The sequence below is a fragment of the Gracilinanus agilis genome, chromosome 4 (assembly GCF_016433145.1).
Source record: "Gracilinanus agilis isolate LMUSP501 chromosome 4, AgileGrace, whole genome shotgun sequence".
In the NCBI taxonomy this organism is placed as follows: domain Eukaryota; kingdom Metazoa; phylum Chordata; class Mammalia; order Didelphimorphia; family Didelphidae; genus Gracilinanus; species Gracilinanus agilis.
The window spans coordinates 520806405-520824964 of NC_058133.1; the positions used below are offsets into that span (position 1 = coordinate 520806405).

The 18560-nt window shown below is 56.8% G+C and overlaps 1 protein-coding gene across 1 annotated transcript in view; it reads right to left on the reverse strand.

Annotated features, from left to right (window-relative positions):
* Positions 1-7783, reverse strand: part of DIP2A (disco interacting protein 2 homolog A) — a 53638-nt gene extending 45855 nt beyond the window's left edge. The window contains exons 1-3 of the mRNA XM_044675700.1: positions 7324-7783; positions 7199-7270; positions 3528-3647 (exon numbers count right to left, since the gene is read on the reverse strand). Of these exons, the coding sequence (XP_044531635.1) occupies positions 3528-3647; positions 7199-7270; positions 7324-7783 (652 nt within the window). The remainder of the gene's footprint in view (positions 1-3527; positions 3648-7198; positions 7271-7323) is intronic.
* Positions 7784-18560: the final 10777 nt, after the last annotated feature.

Below are 18560 nucleotides of genomic sequence, written 5' to 3' on the forward strand. Positions count from 1 at the left end.
GAGAGGGAGGGAGAGACAGAGACAGAGAGAGGGATGTGCTGGGCACCATTCATGTACCCAATGACATGAGCAGAGCCAGAGGTCCCATCTTGAACTCTTTGGGGCCAATGACCACATTGCAGACCCACACCCACGCCCAGCAGGCCTCCTATCATGAGCCATGTGCTAGCCAAGCCCTCTGCTCAGTGTCCTCTCCGCTGGCCTCTTGGTGAGGCACAGAGGGACCCTCTCACTTGCCTGAGGAGGAATAGAAGCCCAGAGGTTGCCTGTAGCCCCTGATGTCATTCAGTAGAGAGCACTGCAAAGACGCCATGGGACTGAGCCTCTTCTGGCTACTACTTCGCTTTTCCTGGGTGGCCACTCTGGGTGCCTGAATCTTCAGCAAGAAGGGCTCCATCTTCCCTCGTGGGTGGCCTCCAAGGAGGCACCAGACTTTGGTGTCCTCAAGGAAAGACGTGCTGGTCAGTCATTGAAGGCAAGACGGCATCTTCTTTTATTTATTCATTTATTTGCAGGCAGAAACACTTTTGGCATTTGGCTTTCGGATGTTCTGCCCCCGCCCCAAGGTGGTACACGGGTTGATCCAGGTCACGGCGGTGCTTTCGTGCAGGCCTTGTTGGAAAACACACGGCCCACATACAACGGAAACCTCGTGAAGGACACAGAGTGGACGGTGGCAGCTTCTGGTCTGCCTCCGTCGCCCCAGCAGGCCCTTCTTTGGCTGTGGAGAGTTTTCACCCGGAGCCCCTGGTGGCTACCTTGGAGACTGGCTCGGCGGATAGTGGTTCAGACTTCACATGGGTCACCACAGAATAGTGACTGTCCACGCTCTTCTCCAGGTTCTGCTCACTGCGATTTGCATCAGTTCCAAGAAGTCTTTCCAGGTTTTTCTGCTCTCATCCTGTCCATCGGTCCTTATGGCGCGATGGCCTCCCATGAACTCCTTCATCCACTCCCCAAGTAACGAACGACCCCTCGGTCTCCAGACCTCTGCCCCCCCCCAAAAGAGCTGCTAAAATATTTTGGCAAGGTGGGTCCTTTGCCCCATCTCGGATCTCTTTGGGATACAGACCCAGGAGTGATACTGCCCAGCCGAAGGCACTTTGGCGGCCCCTGGAGCCTGGTTCCACGCCGCCCTCCATGCTGAGTGCATCCGTTAGCGCTCCACCAGCACAGCATTGGTGTCCCCATTTCCCCACATCTCCGACGTGCGCCTTTTCCCTTTCTGGCCATCTTAGCGAATCTGGTAGGTATGAGTTGGTTTCTCAGAGTTGTTTTAATTTGCATTTTTCTAACCCATAGAGATTCGGAGCATCTCCTCATAGGACTACGGATAGTTTTCGTCTCTTCCTCTGAGAACTGTCCTCTGACCATTTTTCAGTCAGAGAAGGCTTTGTATTCTTACCCATCTGGCTCAGCTTCTACTGAGCTGAGCAATGAGGCCTTGTCAGAGATACTTGGGATAGACGCCCCCCTCCGATGCGCTGTTCCCCTTCTAACCTTGGCTGCGCCGTTTTGTTTGTGCAAAAGCTTTTTAATTTAATGTCGTCCGTGTTATTTTTTGTAACATTCTCCATGTCTTCTTTGTTCATGAATTCTCCTCTTGCCCGTCGCTGACAGGCAAACGTCTCCACATTCTCCTAACTCAGGGGGTCCCCCGGTATTTCCTGGTGTGTGCTGAGAGACGTTGGTCCACGCCTACTTGCTGCCATACTGCTTTCCGGTTTTCCCAGCAGTTTTTGGCTAATAATGAGTTCTTTTCCCCAAAGCTTGGATCTCTGGCTACGGAAAGCGAAGCTGCCATGGACACTGGCTAGGGGTGTTGATTATCTAACCTCCTCCACTGATCCACTCCCTACTCTGTTTCTTGCCCATTACCAGATCGCCTTGACGATGGCCACTTTAGTCCGAAATCTGGTACAGCTAAAGAGATGGCAGAGTTTTGATGGCTTGACAGCTTTTGGTAGAATGTTGGCATGATAAAACGGGTTTTACCCAAAAAAAGCCTGGTGGTGATGAAATAGGACGGAGTGAAAAGGCAGAGGCTGAAATCGGGGAGGCCAGCCAGGAGGGGACGACAGCCCAAGGAAGGGCTGGGAAGAGTGGACTGAAGAACGGATGGACGTGAGCTGCCTTTGAAGAAAAGAGCTGGCCAGCTTCCAAGACCCACTGGCTGGGGTGGCTTTATCGAGAGGGGGCCACACGCTTATTTCCTGGACCGTGTTTCCGGTGGACGAGTCAGGGGACAGAGCAGGACTGCTCGGCCCAGACTGACCGATCGTCCGAGCCTGCCGTGCTCTTAGGGCCGTGGACTCGGCACCGAACTAACGTTCCGATGGGCAGGGACGGTCACTCGTCCGACCAAACGGCAAACGTGTGCCAAAGGCAGGGTGGGCGCAGCTCCAGAAGGGAGAAGCGCGGCCAGAAGGCAGCTCCAGTCCCTCTGCTCGCCCCGAGAGGGAGGCAATGGGAGGCAGGGGCTGCCCTGAGCAGAGCAGAGCCTGTTCCTCCCGGCTCGGACTCTATGGAGAGCCGGACTCCCGGCACCCCTTTCTCAGACATAAACATACAATACTCTTTGGGGCGCGGATCTCCCAGAGGAAGCCGTACGCCACACGGCCCGCTGCAAAGGCGCCGGCTCGGGTTCCAGGGAGCCTGGCCAGTGACATCGTCCTTTGTCCGAGCGGCGTCCAGCCTGTGGCCGGCCTTCACCCTCTCCGGGTCCTGCTGGTGCGGGTGAGGTGGGGACGGGGCCCGTGACCCGATTTCCCGTTCCTGAGCACCGAACGGCCCACTTCCTGTCTAGGTTCACTTTAGCTACTGCGGCAAGGAAGGCAGCAGAGAGCGAGTTGTCGGGGACTTCACAGCCTGTCCAGCAACAGCGAAGGCAGACACGGTCATGGGAGCCGGGCCGGGCCGGGCCAGCTGGGCCGCACGACTGTGGAAGGCTCGGGGGGCCGGCAGGGCCCCTCCACCCCGCACGGCGGGCCTCCGCTTAGGGGCTGCCCGCCAGGATGAGCCCGTGACCCCGCGGCCCACTCTGCCACGGTCGGCACGCCCGAGAGTCTAAATCCGGGGCGAGGACACCCCATGTGTGCTCCCCAAAGACACCTCCAGGGCCCCAAAACAGCCCTCAGACTGGGAGAAGAACCACGATGAACGGGCCCACGTAGGCCAGAGCAGCCAAGGAAAGGCCTCGGCTGGGGCCACCCAGAGCCCACGTTTCAGTCTCGGCTCTGGCACCTGAACCCCCGAGGGACGGTCGCTTTGTTTGGGGGGGTGGCCAATGGGCGCACAGAGCACAGGGCCTGGGAGCAGGGAGAACCGAGTTCGAGTTCTGTCTGAGACACATAGCAGCTGTGTGACCTTGGACGAGTCCTTTCCCTTCCCTCAGCCTGCCTCTATTTTCTCACCTGTAAAATGGGGGTGAGTAAAGCCCTCCATAGAGCAGGACAGGGAAGGAGGGGGCTCCCGTCCTGGGGGGACAGCCACCAGCCCTCCGCCCTCGGAGACCCCGATTCCCTTACCGGATCGGAAGCGCTCGTCCCTCGAGTTGGCGGACCGGGCCTTCGGCTGTTTGGAGCTGGCAGCGGGCATCTGCGAGGAGCCTGGCACTCTGTTCTCTGCTTGGAGGGAGGGGTCGACGCCTGAAACAGAGCCCCGGCCCGGGTCAGCGATCTCCTCGTGCCCAAGAAAGAGGCCAGAGACCCCCGAGGGAGCCCCGTTTTCTATCTGTTCTCAGAGCCCCCTTCCAAGGAAAAACCCAAACCCCCGGCCCGGGGGCCGAGCCCGGACGGGGCAGACGCTGTCCTGCGGCCTCCCTGAGCTGCTCTCGAGGCCCAGCCTTGCGGTTCTTGGCAGTCCGACACGGCAAGGCTCAGGCCGCTCCGTCCCTGCGGCGACTCGCAGGGAAGCCGGCCCCGGTGACGGGCTCCCTGGCGTGGCCTCGGGACTCTGGCCGGGCAGACGGGGAGGGGATTTCTGGGGAAAGCGAGAGCCCGGCCCGAGCCGGCTGCACGGTTCTTCCCATTTCTTGGATGAGGAAGCCTCTGGGGGAGACGCGGCCGAGGGCCAGCTGGGAGCTCGCCTCTATCCAGCACGGGCCGGCTCACAGGGGACGGGAAGGAGCAAGGCCTCCCCTCGGGGTGCTCGGGGAGGCTCCCCAAAGGGACAGAATCTCCGGGCGAGTCGGCAAAGGGAGGTGCAGAGCCAAGATGGCGGAGAAGCAGGATGAAGCCCCCAGAGGGGGATCCAGAACAAAGGGGGGCCCAGGAGCTGGTTCGTGGGCACCCCAAGGAGGAGGCGGTTCAGGAGTGAGCCGAGAGGGGAGGGCTCGGAAGTGGGCCTCCCGGCCTCCCTTCCAGCCTCCGGCCCGCGGGAAGCCTGCCCAGAGCACGCAGGGCGCGCGCTGGCCCAAAGGAGCCGGGGGTTCCGCCTGACCCAGTACAGCTCCCCCTCCACGCTCAGGCCAGGAGGCAGAGGGAGGCCAGGCCAGCCGGTAGGCTTCTGGGACTTGCCCAGGGTCTGCGGGCCTGAGGCCGCCCCGTGTCAGGGAGGGGCAGGCGCAGCTCCCTCAGGCAACCCCGCCGCGTCCTACGGCAAGGCAGGGGGCTCCCTGGTTTCTGTGGGTCAGCGAGCAGGTGCCCAGACTGAGAGGGACGAGGGGGCCGGGGCGGCCGGACATCTGCTGTCCCACGGTCCCTCTTCTCCCACCAGAGTCTGCGCTGTGGAAGAAGCCCCGGAGCTGCGAGCGGCCGGCCAAGGGTCCGAGGATGATGGCGGCGAGCTGGCCTGAGCCCGCTGCACACCCAGACAACGCTTCGGTTCTCTCGAGAGAGCGGCAGTGCAGGGCAGAGGCGGTGGGAGGCCAGAGGACGCTTAGGAAGAGGCGGGCAGCGCAGCCCCCCACGGCAGCCTCCCTCCTGCCAGAGGAAATGAGGCGACGGTCTGCAGGCTGCCCTCGTACCAGAACCGGACCCAGAGAACCTGGGAAATGGCCCAGGGCCCGGGCCGAGGCATCCCCCTGCGGCTGGCCAGAGCCCTCGAAGCCTCGGCCTCCCTGACTCCAAAGGAAGCGAGCAGGCTCGGGCAGGAGGGGCCGGCTGGCTCTGCCCCAGGGCAGGAGGCCGGCACGGGGACAGCCCTTGTCCGGGGAACTCGGCCTGCCTGGCTACTGGCCACAGGGCCGGTCCCCGGGCTCAGGGCAGCTGAGGAAAGGCTCCGACTTCACGCTGGGAGTCCCACGTCCTCTTCACGGCTCTCTTCTGGGAAGCGCACCAAGCCCGCAAGCGTCCCCGCCACAGGAGGGAGAACGCGGCTCTCTCCCAGGGAACGGGCTGCCCAGAGAACGTGGGAACGCGCCAAGAGCTCGCGGCCGAGGCAGGCGCCAGGACGGCACTTCGGACGAGCACCAGCCCTGCCCGAGGCCCAGCTCAGACGCCTGCTGGCTGCGGGCCTGGACGAAGCCTGCCGTCCTCCCGAGCAGCGCTCTCCAGCGCCGGGGGTCCCCACACGCCGGCCCTCCTCCAAGGCGCCCCCGGGAGCCCCACGAGCTCCTTCCTGTCTTCCCCGGCCCCCCGAGCCGGCTGCTGAAGGGGTCTCCACTATTCAATCGCCTCCAGAGACTCCCGAGTACCCCAATCTGACTGTCCTGCCTCCTTCTCCCCCTTCCCCAGTTCTGAGGTTCAGCCAAAACAGCCTTCGTGCTGCTCCTTCTCCTCCGCCACCCTCCCGCCTCGAGGAGCCCCTTAGAGCACCCTCCCTCTTCGGACCACCCTCTGCTCAAGGACCTCCTCCTACAGGAAGCCTCCCCGATCTCTCAGCCCTCCTTCGCCTCCCTGGCCTTCCCTGCTAGGCGTGCCCGCCCTTTCCATGGCATAAGCTCACGGAGGCTGCAATCGTTTCACTGTCTGGCACAGGGCCCGGCCCCAGGAGGCGCTTCACTCGGCGATGGACCAGGAACTGCTTTTGGACTACGTCATCCCTCCCGTGACTGGCCCCGAGCTGGACCAGAGTGAGGAGAGACGGCCCAGGCACGTCCTGCTGGGCGAGCGGCGGGCACTGCCAACCGAGCAGGAGCGAGGGCGGCCAGAAGGGCCTTTAGCGTGCCCGCTGCCACTGGCCCTTACGGGGAGGAGCGGGCAGCCTCGCTTCTCCCTGACACCCTGGGGGTGCAGCCTCGCTTCTCCCCAAGGCCCTGGGGGTGTCCCTGCACACTGGATGCTTTCCTTTGGAGCAGACGCATTTTGAGAGCTTAAGAACGGCTCCGTGGCGGAGCTCCGGGACGATTCATTCCGTGGCTCTTCCGAATGCCGGGCTCACTCGCACCCACACACGATGCTGCCCCCCAAGAGTCTGCGTCCCGCTCTGGAGGGGAAGCTGGTGCGGCTCGGGGGCGGGTCCTCTCTGGTCACTCCCTGGACGGCCTCCTCTCCTCCTGGGCTGTTCTCAGCCGTCTCTTCTGGGAACCCCAGAAAGCCGCCGCCTTGGGGAGCCCCAGAAGGGAGGGAGGCCCTGAGGCGGCACCGAATAGGGCCGATGGAGGCAGCGAGGGGAAGCCGCGGTGCCTCGGAGCAAGAGGAAAAGGAGCCAGGCTGGAGGCCGGCTCCCGGCGAGCTGTCCGAGGACCCTGCGAGGACGCCCACAAAGGCCTCGGCCGCTCCCAGAGCTTCGGACAGCTAAGAGAACAGACGTTCTGGAGGCTCCTCGGGCAGAGCGCCAGGCCTGGAGGCAGGAAGGCCAGAGTTCAAATCCAGTCCCTGAGACTTCCTAGCTAGGTGACCGGGGCGGGCCAATTCACCCGCCTGCCTCAGTTTCCACATCTGTAAAATGAGCTGGAGGAGGCGGCGGCCCACCGCACTAGGGCCTTTGCCAAGAAAACCGGAAAAAGAGGAAGCATGCGGCGGGACGGAGGACGGTGGGGTGAAGGGCTTGCACGGCGCTCGCTCGCCATGAATGCTGGGACAGAGAGCTCTGGCAGAGGCGGGGGGGGCCTCTGGGACGCACCAGGCTCGCTTGCAACTGCCTCGACTCCCCGAGCCGAGCCGAGCCGAGCCGAGCCGAGCCGAGCCGAGCCGAGCCCCGCGCGGCAGCGGCCTCCTCTGGCCTCACGCTGCTGCTCCTGATCGGGGCCTCCAGTGTCGGGAGGCTGGTCAGCCCCGCGCCCCTCCCCCCACCCTCCCCGCGCCGGCGCGCTTACCGTGAATGAGCGGGATGTAGCGCGCCAGCAGCTTGGCCCTCTTCTTCTCGTAGCCCTTCTGAGTGATGTCACCTAAGAGAAAAACACGCTGGTCAGCCTCCTGGCAGGGTCGGCCCTGGGGGCGCCGCAGACGGCCATCCAGGCCTGCCCGGGCTGCCTTCTGGCAAAGACGGCGATCTCGGCCTCGAGCCAGGCCCGGCTCTCCGAGGACGAGGACAGGCGGGTCTGCTGGCAAGGAAAGAGCTTTCCCCAAGCCCGAGGAGGGACGGCCAGCGGGGGAGCCCCCCCCCCCGCCCGAGCAGCCACGAGGAAGGCGAGCGAGCGGCCACTGTGGCCGGGGCTGGCGGCAGGCTCGCTCGCTCGCTTCCCGCACTCTCGGGGGCCCAAGGGGGGCCCAGAAGCCGCCTGACCGAGTGAAGGAAGGCCCCAGCCGGCGAGCGAGGCAGCCCCGGAGGACAGCGAGAGCAGAAGCCGCTTCCCCGCGCCAAAGCCCCCCACAGCCACGGAGTCCAGAACGGCCCAAACCCTGGTCTGAAGACGTGGCACGAACCAGGTCAGAGCGGGCCGTCCGAGGCTGCCCCCCATCCTGCCACGGCCCCTCCCTGGACCGCGCTGGTCAGCACCAACAGTGCAGGAAGAGGAGCCCTTGCCAGCTCTGCTCAGAGAACGGAGGCTCGGGCCTTGTTTGGCCACACTGACCAGGCGTGAGCCAGCCTGCCCAGGGCCACCCTCAAAGAGCAGGGTCGGGGGCAGCTGGGGGCTCGGTGGATCCTGGGTTCAAATGTGCCTTAAGAGTCTTGCTCGCGGTGTGACCCTGGGCAAGTCCCTTAACTCACTGGCCAGCCCCGGAATCGGCACACGGTATGGGATCGCCTCCCACCGCAGGAGGACTTCTCAGGCAGGAGTGGCCCCCCCGGCTCTGGCCTCAATCAAACCGATTCGGACCTGGACATGCGGCCGGATGCCGCCATCGATGACTTCTGGGGATTGGAGGAGAGTCGTCGACAGAGGCTGAAGTGAAGGCCGGGAAGGGGACCGCCGGCCTCTGTCCAGAGAGAGACGCTCCAGGGGCCAAGGGCCGGCTCCCGGGCCCCCCAGAGCCCCCCAGGGCCCCCATCCTGCCCCCAGACCAAAGGCTGCGCCTGCAGCCTCACAAGGCGGCACCGAGCTTGCAATGCTCAGAGCGGAGCGGACGCTCTGCCAAGGCCTCCAATTGGACCACTCCCGCCCTGCCCCTTCCCGCAGACCAAGCCACGGCCTGGCCCCGAGGCCAAGAGCCGGCCCGAACACGACAGCAAGGACACACGGACATGCGTGTGCGCATCAGAACTCTCAAAGGGGCTCACACCGGGGCCACAGCGCAGAGCAGACCCATAGAGGCCCCTGGATCCCCCGCTTCCCAGGGCCCGGCCTCCCAGGGGAGGGAGGGGTCCTGGGCAGACCCTCAAGGAGCCCACCAGGGAGGCTTCCCGAGGACCCCCGGGGGAAGGCGGTGCCCCAACCCCGGGCTGGGAGAGTGTCTGAGCAGAAGGCCTGGGCAGGCTCCGAGGAGGGGGAGAAACGAGCGAGGCCACCCTCGAGACCTGACAGGGGAGACGTCCAGTCACATAGGGGACGACCATGCGGGGCGGCTGGTGGGGGAAAGCACGAGTGGCTCGAGCGTCCAAGGGTTGATGGTGCTGGTGACCATCTAGGGATGCCGACAGCAGGCCTAGCAGCGGGCAAGCAGCGTACCAGCATCCCCTCCCTGGAAGCTCCCCATAACCGGGGAAAGTGGAATGACTCAGCCAAGGTCCCACACACAGCCTGGAAGCGTCCGTGGCCGGAGCGCCGCCCACTAAGGCAGCTGGCTGCAAAAACACAAGAAATGGGAGTGCTCAGAGCTGGAGCGAGAGAGGAGAGAGGAGGAAGGAGTCCGAAGGCCACAGAGGCTTTCCTATCGGATCTGCTCCGTCTTCACCCGCCATCATGTCACCTGGTCAGAGCGGCAGGCCGGGGCCCTGAGCTCCCGTCTTCACACGGCCAGACCTCCGCGAGAGAAGCAGCCTGAGGAACCACAGGAATCAGCTGTGGCAAGCTTCCAGGGCTCCCCCTGCGCTGGCCCTGCCTCCCTTCCTTAGGGATGGCCCAGCTCTGACGGACGCTCAGCCAGGTGAAGGCTGGCCTAAACGGCTCTTGGCTGAGATCCAGGTGCCAGGAGGAGCAGGGGTGGAGCCAGGAAGGTTGGCGTCTAGAGCCAGCCTTGCCCACTGCCCAGCTGGGCGACCCTGACCAAGTCGCTAACCCCCGGTGGCCTCAGTTTCCTCATCTGTCAAATGAGCTGGAGAAAAACAGAGCCAGCCACCCCAGGACTTCGGGAGAAGTACCCCGAGCGCAGCGGGGACAGCCTGAGAAATGATGGAGAGCTCCACCTTCGAGGGTTCTAATGGCCGCCAGGCAGTGAAGGGGGAGGACGGCAACTGAGTCATAGCAGGCGGCCGGCACCTCAGCAAAGGCCAGGCTATTGTGAAGATGGAATTGAACTCTTTGTTAATTTTTAATGTAATCAATCAGCAACTTTAATTTAATCAATCAAGAATTTTTTTTTAATTTTTTATTTTTGAGAAAAAATTTTCCCATGGTTACATGATCCCATGTTCTTGCTCTCTCTCCTCCCCCCCACCCCCATAGCCCACGCACATTTCCACCGGTTTCTTCCTGTGTCATCAATCAAGACCTAATTCCATATTATTGATAATTGCTCTAGGGTGGTCATTAAGAGTCTACATCCAAATTGTGTCCGCATCAACTCAAGTGTTCAAGCAGTTGTTTTCTTCTGTGTTTCTACTCCCACAGTTCTTTCTCTGGATGTGAATACATTCTTTCCCATAAGTCCCTCAGGGTTATCCTGGGTCATTGTGTTGCTGCTAATAACAAAGTCAGTTACATTCAATGGTGCTACAATGTATCAGTCTCTGTTTACATCATTCTCCTGGTTCTGCTCCTTTCACTCTGCATCAGTTCCTGGAGGTTATTCCAGTTCACATGGAAACATGAAAATCAATCAAGACTTTAAAGTGCCCCTACTTAGCCCTTGGGAAGTGACTAGGTAAGAGCTCATAAGTCACTTACTAGCTCACACCCCCAAAGGCCACAAGACCAACACTCCCCAACACCAGCAGAGCTAGGCAAATTGGGAGGCTGTGATTGGTTCCCGTGAAGTGGGAGAGAGACAGGAAGTGCCACAGTAAAAGGACTATAAAAGGCGAGACAAGACAAGATCCACCCTTGGATCCTTGGGAGGACTCTGACACACACACACACACACACACACTCTCTCTCTCTCTCTCTCTCTCTCTCTCTCTCTCTCTCTCTCTCTCTCTGTCTCTCTCTGTCTCTCTCTCTTTCTCTCCTTCCCTCCCTCCTTCCCTCCTTTCGGATCTGCATTTGCACTCTAGGATTGAGGGTATTTGTAGCTAGGAAATTTTTTTCCTACCTCTTTCCTATATTTCATATCTCTACCCGGTTGTAAATAAAAGCTGCTTACATTTTGACTAGAGAAGTTAATTATTTTTATAAATGGTGACCCACAATCTTATTTTTTTTTAACTCTTATAGTTATTCAAACCAATTCTAAATTTTACACTATGCCAGGGACTTACCAGAGGGGAGGCCACAGGAACAGAGACCTCATAGGTGAGAGAGAATGATCTGGGAGGTTGGGAGGGGCCTGGGCACCTCATGAAATGGGGGTTCAGGTGAGCAATTCATCAGTCAGTGGGGGCCAAGGGGCAAAGTTGTCTGGTGGGGAGAAGGCTGCTATTGATCAGGGGCCAAAGTCCTGTGTCAAGTGGGAGGGAGGCTGGAGGGCCACTCGTTTGTGAGCCATCATTTGTCCCATCCTTCACCAATGACTGGACACCTCCTTCATTTCCACTTTTCTGTCCCCCAAAACCTTCTCCAGGCAAGTCCTTTTCTATGGCTGCTCTGGGCACTCCAGCCTAGTCCGGAGAGTTTCTGGGCATGGTTCTGAACAGATGAGGGGATACAAATCATTTCCACTCCCAAGGCCAATAGCAGAGCCACAGGATAGCCCTGTCAAGAACAGGATGGAAGTGCAAAGACTGTTACCATGGAGAACAGCTTCACGCTCTGGGGATTTAGGCCCTTCTGGCCACTTTAGAACCAGCCCAGAGAAGCCCCTGAAGGCCCCTATCCTCGTTCAGCACAGGCCCAACATGGCCAGGGGCAAAACTTTGGGCACACAGGCAGCCCCCCAATCTGAGCATACACCCAGCCCCCAAAGCCACAGGAAACATCATCATATTCAAAGCATTTCCAGAATGACAGTAAACTTCCTACGGTGCCACACACTGGGCCACGCACCTTCCAGAGAGGTTCTCACCTGATTCTCACAGCAAAACTGTGAGGCCCGTACCCTGAGCACCCTCATGTTCTACATGGAGAAACCAAGGCAGACAGTGGGGAAAGGGCCTCCCCAGGGCCACACAGCCAGGGTGGCTCTGAGGCTCTCCCTGAATGGCGGCCCAGGACTCTGTCTGTAGCACAACCAAGCTGCCTCAAAAACATGGAGGAGCTTACAAAGCAAAGATTGAAATGCAGAGGCCCAGACGAGCCCAGAATAGGCCTCCCCAGCAGCTCTGCTTCCTCTGGGTGCCCCAAGCAGAAACAAAGCCATCTACAGACGGGTGTGAGGCCAGACTTGAACCTAGGACCTCCAGTCTCTAGGCTTGGCTCTCAATCCACTGAGCTACCCAGCTGCCCCCGGGAATTCTTTAATGAAAGGGCCCATTTCAGAATATTCTAGGGTCAACTGCGTAGTGACGGGGAAGTCCTACAAGGGTCAGCCATCATTTGAACAGCCAGTTTCACCCATTTTACATTTGGTTATCGAGCATGTCCTGAAGGAAGATTTCTTAGGAAGAAAAGCATCACTAGGCATGTGAAGAAGTCCGTCGTTTCTCTGAATCCTCATCAGGGGGATGGAGGAGCCTGTGATGGTGGGCTGCAAGCTTTGGGGATGTCTAGGTCAAAAGGCTGGCTGGTTCCCATGCCCACTCCTGCCTTCTCAGGCTCAGCCATCCTTATAGCCGAGTGTCTCATGTGGGAGCCGAAGCAACTGGAACTTAAAGCCCTGAAGCCACGTGGCCAACATCCAGCCTGCTTTCATGTAGCTTCTGCTCCTTCCCAGCCAGCCCTCGGTGACAGGGAAGAGCTAGTTTCAAGCTTGTCCCGTGGTGCCCTGTCGTGTCACCTGGGCCTCAGCATCCCGCCGATGCAGAGCTGAGTGAGTGGGAGTGGGAGTGGGAGTGTCCCCGTGCCCCAGCCTGTAAATGAGCCGGTGGTAGAAGCTAGAAAGGGTCTTCCTCCCCCAGACTAAGACAAGCTTTTGAAAAACCTCATGTTAAATGCTGTGGAGAATCTTTTTTGCCTGGGTGTGTCATGACGACTGAAAGGGTGATTCAGGCCTGGCCATGGGCATCCTCTCTGGCATCTCTCCTTTAGACCCTGTGAAACCCTCCCCATTTGCTGTTGTCCAGTGAGTGTGGGCTTCAGCCATGCTTTAGGTAGACGTGACAGCAAATGGATAAAGGTCTCTGACTCGAGGGCTGACAGCTTCTCCTCCTTCCAGCAGGGGCTGGTGGACTACTTGGGAAGGGCGCGCTTTCTAGGCACAGCTCGCCTGGGGTCCAAGAAGACCTCTTTGGCTTTGATCCGGGGGAGGAGGCTTCATCGGCTGCTGACTCTGGCACTGCCTTTCCCGCTCCTCTAGCATCTGCCATTATCCCTTTTTTGAATCCCTCGTGTTGACCTTTTGATGTTTCTCTGAACTGTGTTTATTTACATGTCCGATTCTCTACTCGACTCTGGACTGTTCCTCAGGAATGTTGGAAGTCTTCTGTTCCATTAGAGCTGCCATTTTCCCACTGAAGAAACACACTCCGTTTTGCTGGGTCGTCTGGGCCCTTTGCCTTCTGCTTTCTGGCTACTTGATTCCTCTGAAAAATCCTGGAAGCAAGTTCTCTGCTGGTCAGCCCCAGCTTTAGCTCTGGGACTCGTTGGTCATGTAGCCAAAATGGCTGCAACTAGATAAAGTGCTTTCCCACTCAAAGGAACCGAAGGAAGCAAGTAAGACCACAGCAAAAATGGATTCCATTCTCAGAACCCAGAACAGATAGGTGAGAATCGACCGCTGGCCTGCATCCCTTTTCTTTTTCTGGGTACCTTAAGACAGACTTAAAAGTTTAGAAGGGGAAAGCTTCACACTGAACTTGAAAATAGCCCAGTCTCTGACTAAATCAGGTTGCCATTCAGGCCCACTTTGGCTGCATTAAGAACAAGGCCTGAGGCTTATCCATCCCCAATCTACTTAAGCTAAGGGGGAATGCATGCCCACTCTAGGGGGGATACCAGAGGCCTCACGGCTCCCTAGTGCTGGGAAGACAGACACATGACTCCACATGTCGGGAGAACCACCTCCGATGCAGCTTGTGGACGGTGTCTGCGGAATCAGAGGGATTCCGAAAAGGGATGGCACAAGGAGCAGAAAACTGGACTGCAGCAAAGGAAGCAGATGTCTTTGGCCTCAGAATCACAGGCAAAGGAGGTGCTAGGAGAGGGCCAGTGTGGCCAAGCGCTGGCTAGAGGAGGGAGCTCGTGAAGGCCAAAGTCAGCCACAAGTGGCTGGTGCCTTTTCTTTCTCTGATTTTTTAAAATTCAGACAGATAACTGAGTCTCCAGGGAAGTTTCATCTCAGCCCATTGGGGTCTCTCTGGAGACAGGAGCTCTGTCTGGCCTGGGCTACCACGGCTGTGGCTGTGACAGTGCCCACAGAAGGATGCTTCAATTGCCAGTGGGGAAACCGGGCATTTGTGGGAACCAAATTAAAAACATTTCCCAGTGCTGGCTCTGGAGTTTGAGAGACTCAAGTTTCATCTCAGTCTGCTGAGTGAACTCTGGGCAAATCAGTGATGTGAGTTCTCTGAGCTTCCGTTTCCTCATCTGTAAAATGGGCATGATAAGGAAGATCTACTTCACAAGGGCGGGTGTGAGATAACATGCCAAGTCTTTGCTTTGGAAATGCAGCTCTTGCTGCTCCCCATCCATCTTGGAGACCACACCGTCCACCAAAGATCAGGACAAAAACTACAGAGCAGACAACCACAGTGATTCAAACCTCTGTCTAATGAAGGCTCTGAGGTCAAAGTCAGGAGGACAAAGAAAGTCCATCTCCCTTCTGGGAAGAGCTTTAGGGCCAATTATTGTGTTTAGTCTGTGTCTCTGCAGATTTCTGGGTCTTTGTCTTCTGGACTGCCTCAGTTTCCCCCTCTGATGAGGGACCTGGCCACTACATGGCCTCGGAGGCCCCTTCCAGGCCTAGCTCTAAATGGACACCTGCCACAAGGGCAGAACCAGGAGCGCCGCATGGGGGAGGGCGCAGAGAGGCCAAACTGGGTTGGATGGCATCAGGACAATTGTCCTGCCAGTGTGAGCTGTCCTTAAGGGCTGGGGGCTGCCATTCCAGGAGCCTGACTAAAGGCTACACTGACCCTGGGGGGCCTCTTCCACGTGGGGACTAGACTAAAAGGCTGGGGAGGTCCCTTCCCACTTTGAAATGCAGGGAAGTCGCGAGATTGTAGGATCCCAAAGTCTCAGAGCTAAGCCACGGCTGGGAAAAAAAGTCAGCCCCGAAGTGCAAGAATGAAAAGTGAGCCGGTCACGACGCGCTGGAGGGCTTCCTCCACGCCAGGTTGGGAGCTAAGCAGCAGGATTCAGAGACAGAAGCCGGCCCTGGAGAAGTTCACCCCCGACGGGGAGAGGCCGTGCAGGATGAACAGGGAACAGGCTGCTGGCTCGGAGAGGGACGGGGGAGGACGGGTTTGCGGGGCCTCGAAGCAGGAGGTAGAGCCGCGGAGAGTCCCAGGGGCCGTGAGCCATGGAGGCTCTTGTTGGGGAAGAGCCAGGAGGCCGCCGCGTAGGCCAGGGAGGCGTAAGAAGCCTGCAAAGGGACCTCGGCTCGGCGGCCTCCTAGCCTGACCCGGGCCCCCACGACGCATGGGCTCTTGGATAGAAGCTGCCGGTAAGCTGGGGAACGTGAGGCGGGGCCTCTGGCGTCTGGCCTTTCTCTTCGCTCTGCAGGGAGAGCCGCCATCGACACACACCCAGAGCCGCCCGGAGCACGATGGCTCAGCAGAGCCAAACAGCGGCCGTTCTCCCCTCCCTGCCAGAGAGCCCCTTTCCTTTCACCAGACAGAAGACGATAAAGATGGATCCTCAGCCCTAAGCTCAAAAGGCACCTCAAGGCTCCTTCGCTGAGCCTCGGCCCCAGCAGCCTCTGCTGTAAATCCCTCAGCGTCCTGCCTGCTTTCGCCTCGGACTCGTCCCGCCCTAAATCCCAGGACCCAACGTCCAGGCTCTCTGAGGCCCGGCCTGAAGTCTGGATGATTTCCCTTAGATTAAAGAATGCAGGTTAAAGCTTCGGGCAGCCGGGCGGACCCGGGGCCAAAAGGCGATGTTTGTAAGAAAGCCCCAAACTGACGTTCCGTCCCAGCTCTGCTGTGGCCGTGGCCCGGTCCCTGAGCTCTCTGGCCTGAAAACTGAGGGGGGGCCCAGCTCAGAGAGCCAGGCCTGGAGGGGGAGGACCTACGTTCAAATCTAGCCTTGGAGGCTTCCTGCTGTGTGACCCTGGGCCAGTCATTTAGCTCCCCCTGCCCTTCAATGGATACACAGTATGGATTCTAAGCTGGAAGGTAACTGAGGAGAGCTCTAGGGCCCCCTCTGGGAGATTCTCCGGGGGCAACAGGGGACGAGAAAGTCGCTGAGCCGAGAACCCTCCCAGGGAAGGGTCCGTCCTCCTACGGACAAGCTAACAAGCTAAGAAGCGCCGCTCACCGCACTGAGGAGAAACGCCAGGGGGGAGAGGAATGCTGTAGAGGGAAACACAGCCCGGCAGTCCAACCAGATCCGGGAGGCTGCGGGGGGAAGGCAGAACAAGGACCAGGTCGCTGGGAGCCCCAGGAGCAGCTCTGGGGGGAGAGGCGTGAGTGCTCTCAATGCAGGAGGGCTCGGAAAGATTCCAAAGATCGGAGGGCCGCCGAAAGCAGGGCGCCTCGAGTTCTTCCTAATTCACCTCCAAACAACTATTACAAAAAGTACCTGAACACAAATTCTGGAGAAGCAGAACCAACAAAAGAATGGGGGGAAACCATCTTCCATCCCAAGACAACTTGGAAACTCAGCAGGAAAGGCCGATGTCGCTGGGGTAAAGAGGTGGCATGTGAACCACCAACCAGGTCCTGTACCCCACAAATGCCTCCCTGCCCAGGCCCCTTCCCCCAGCACAGTTAGCTAGGGACCCCAAGAGCACAATCCAACTTTAGCATAATTTTAAAGGTCACAAAATAGTTTGGAAAATGAGTAAATAATAATAGCAACAACAAAAGTTGCAAGATATGATGGTGACAGGGAAGATCACAACACAAACTCAGAAGAGGACAACGATGTCAAAACACTATATGTGCAGGCCTAGAGACAGGAGGTCCTAGGTTCAAATCTGGCCTCAGCCACTTCCCAGCTGTGTAACCCTGGGCAAGTTACTTGACCCCATTGCCCACCCTTACCAATCTTCCACCTATGAGACAATACACCGAAGTACAAGGGTTAAAAATTAAAAAAAAAAAAAAAAAAAACACTATATGTGAAGTCTCAAAGAAAAATGTGAAGTTGTGTGAGGTCCAAAAAGAACTCCTAGAAGAGCTCAATAAGGATTTTTAAAAATTAAATGAGAGAAGTAAAAGAAAAATTGGGAAAAGAAATGAGAGTGATGTAAGAGAATCATGAAAAAAGTCAACAGGTTGGTAAGAGAAATACAATAAATGGAAAAATATGTTCAATGAAGAAAATTCTTAGAAATTAGAATTGGGTAAATGGAAGCTAATGAATGCATAAGAAGTCCAGAAACAATAAAACAAAATCAAAAGAATGAGGAAATGGAAGAAGATATGAAATAATTCATTAGAAAAACAACTGACCTAGAAAATAGGTTGAAGAATTATTAGACTAGAAGCATCTCAATAGAACAACAGATAGAGCACCTGATCTGGAGTTGGAAGGACCTGGGTTCAAATCTGGTTTCAAATATGTCATAGCTATGTGACCCTAGGCAAGTCAACTAGCCCTGATTGCCTAGCCTTTGCCACTCTTCTGTCTTAGAACTGATACTAAGACAGAAGATATGGGCTTTATTAAAAAAGAAAAAAAGAAGAATTATTGGACTACCTGAAAGCCATGATTGAAAAAAATAGCCTGGACAACATATTACAAGAAATTATCACAGGTAATAAAAATAAACAAAATAAATTATTGCAGAAAACTTCCCTGATATTCTTGAACAAGAAAGTAAAATAAAAATGGAAAGAAACCACTGATTACCTATGGAAAGAGATCCCCAAATGCAAACTCCAAGGAATGTTACAGCCAAATTCCAAGGCTCCCAGGTCAAGAAGAAAATACTGTAAACAGTCAGAAAATAAAATTCAAATATCATGGAGCTACAGTCAGGATTATGCAAGATTTAGCAGCTTCTAACTGAAAGGATAAGAGGGCTCGGAATGTAATATTCTGGAAGGCAAAGGAGATAAGATTACAACCAAGAATCACCAGCTCAATAAAAAATGAGCTTATTTAAATATTAATAAAATAGGGGACTTCCAAGCATTCCTGATGAAAAGACCAGAACTGAACAGAAAATCTGATTTTCAAATACAAGAATCAAGAGAAGCATAAAAAAGGTAAACCAGAAAAAAAAAAAGGATACAATAAGATTAAACTGTTTACATTCCTAAATAGGAAGATAATACTTATAACTCTTAAAAACATTAATACTCCGGGGTCAGTTAGAAGGAATTTACTTGGAGAGAGGATGTAGAAGTTAAGTTGACTGTGATGGAATCATATCCCCCCCCCCTAAAAATTAAGAGATGAGAAAGAAGACTGCCCTGAGAAAAGAGGGAAAGGAGAGGTAGAATGGGGTAAATTAATATACATGAAGAGGCATGAAAGAGCTATTACAGTAGAGAGGAAAATGGGAGGGGGAAGTGATGGGCAATGCTTGAACCTCACTCAGAATTTGAATCAGAATTGATTCAAAAAGAAATAACATCCATATTCAGCAGAGTATGGAAATCTATTTTACTGGGAAAGGAATAAGAGAAGAGATTGATAGAAGGAAGAGAACAGGGGAAAGTGGTGGCAAAGCAAAGCACTTGTGGGGAGGGACAAGGAAAAAAGAGAAAGAAGGATCAACAGGAGAAAATAGGATGGAGGGAAATATACAATTAAGAATCATAGGAATGAATGAGAA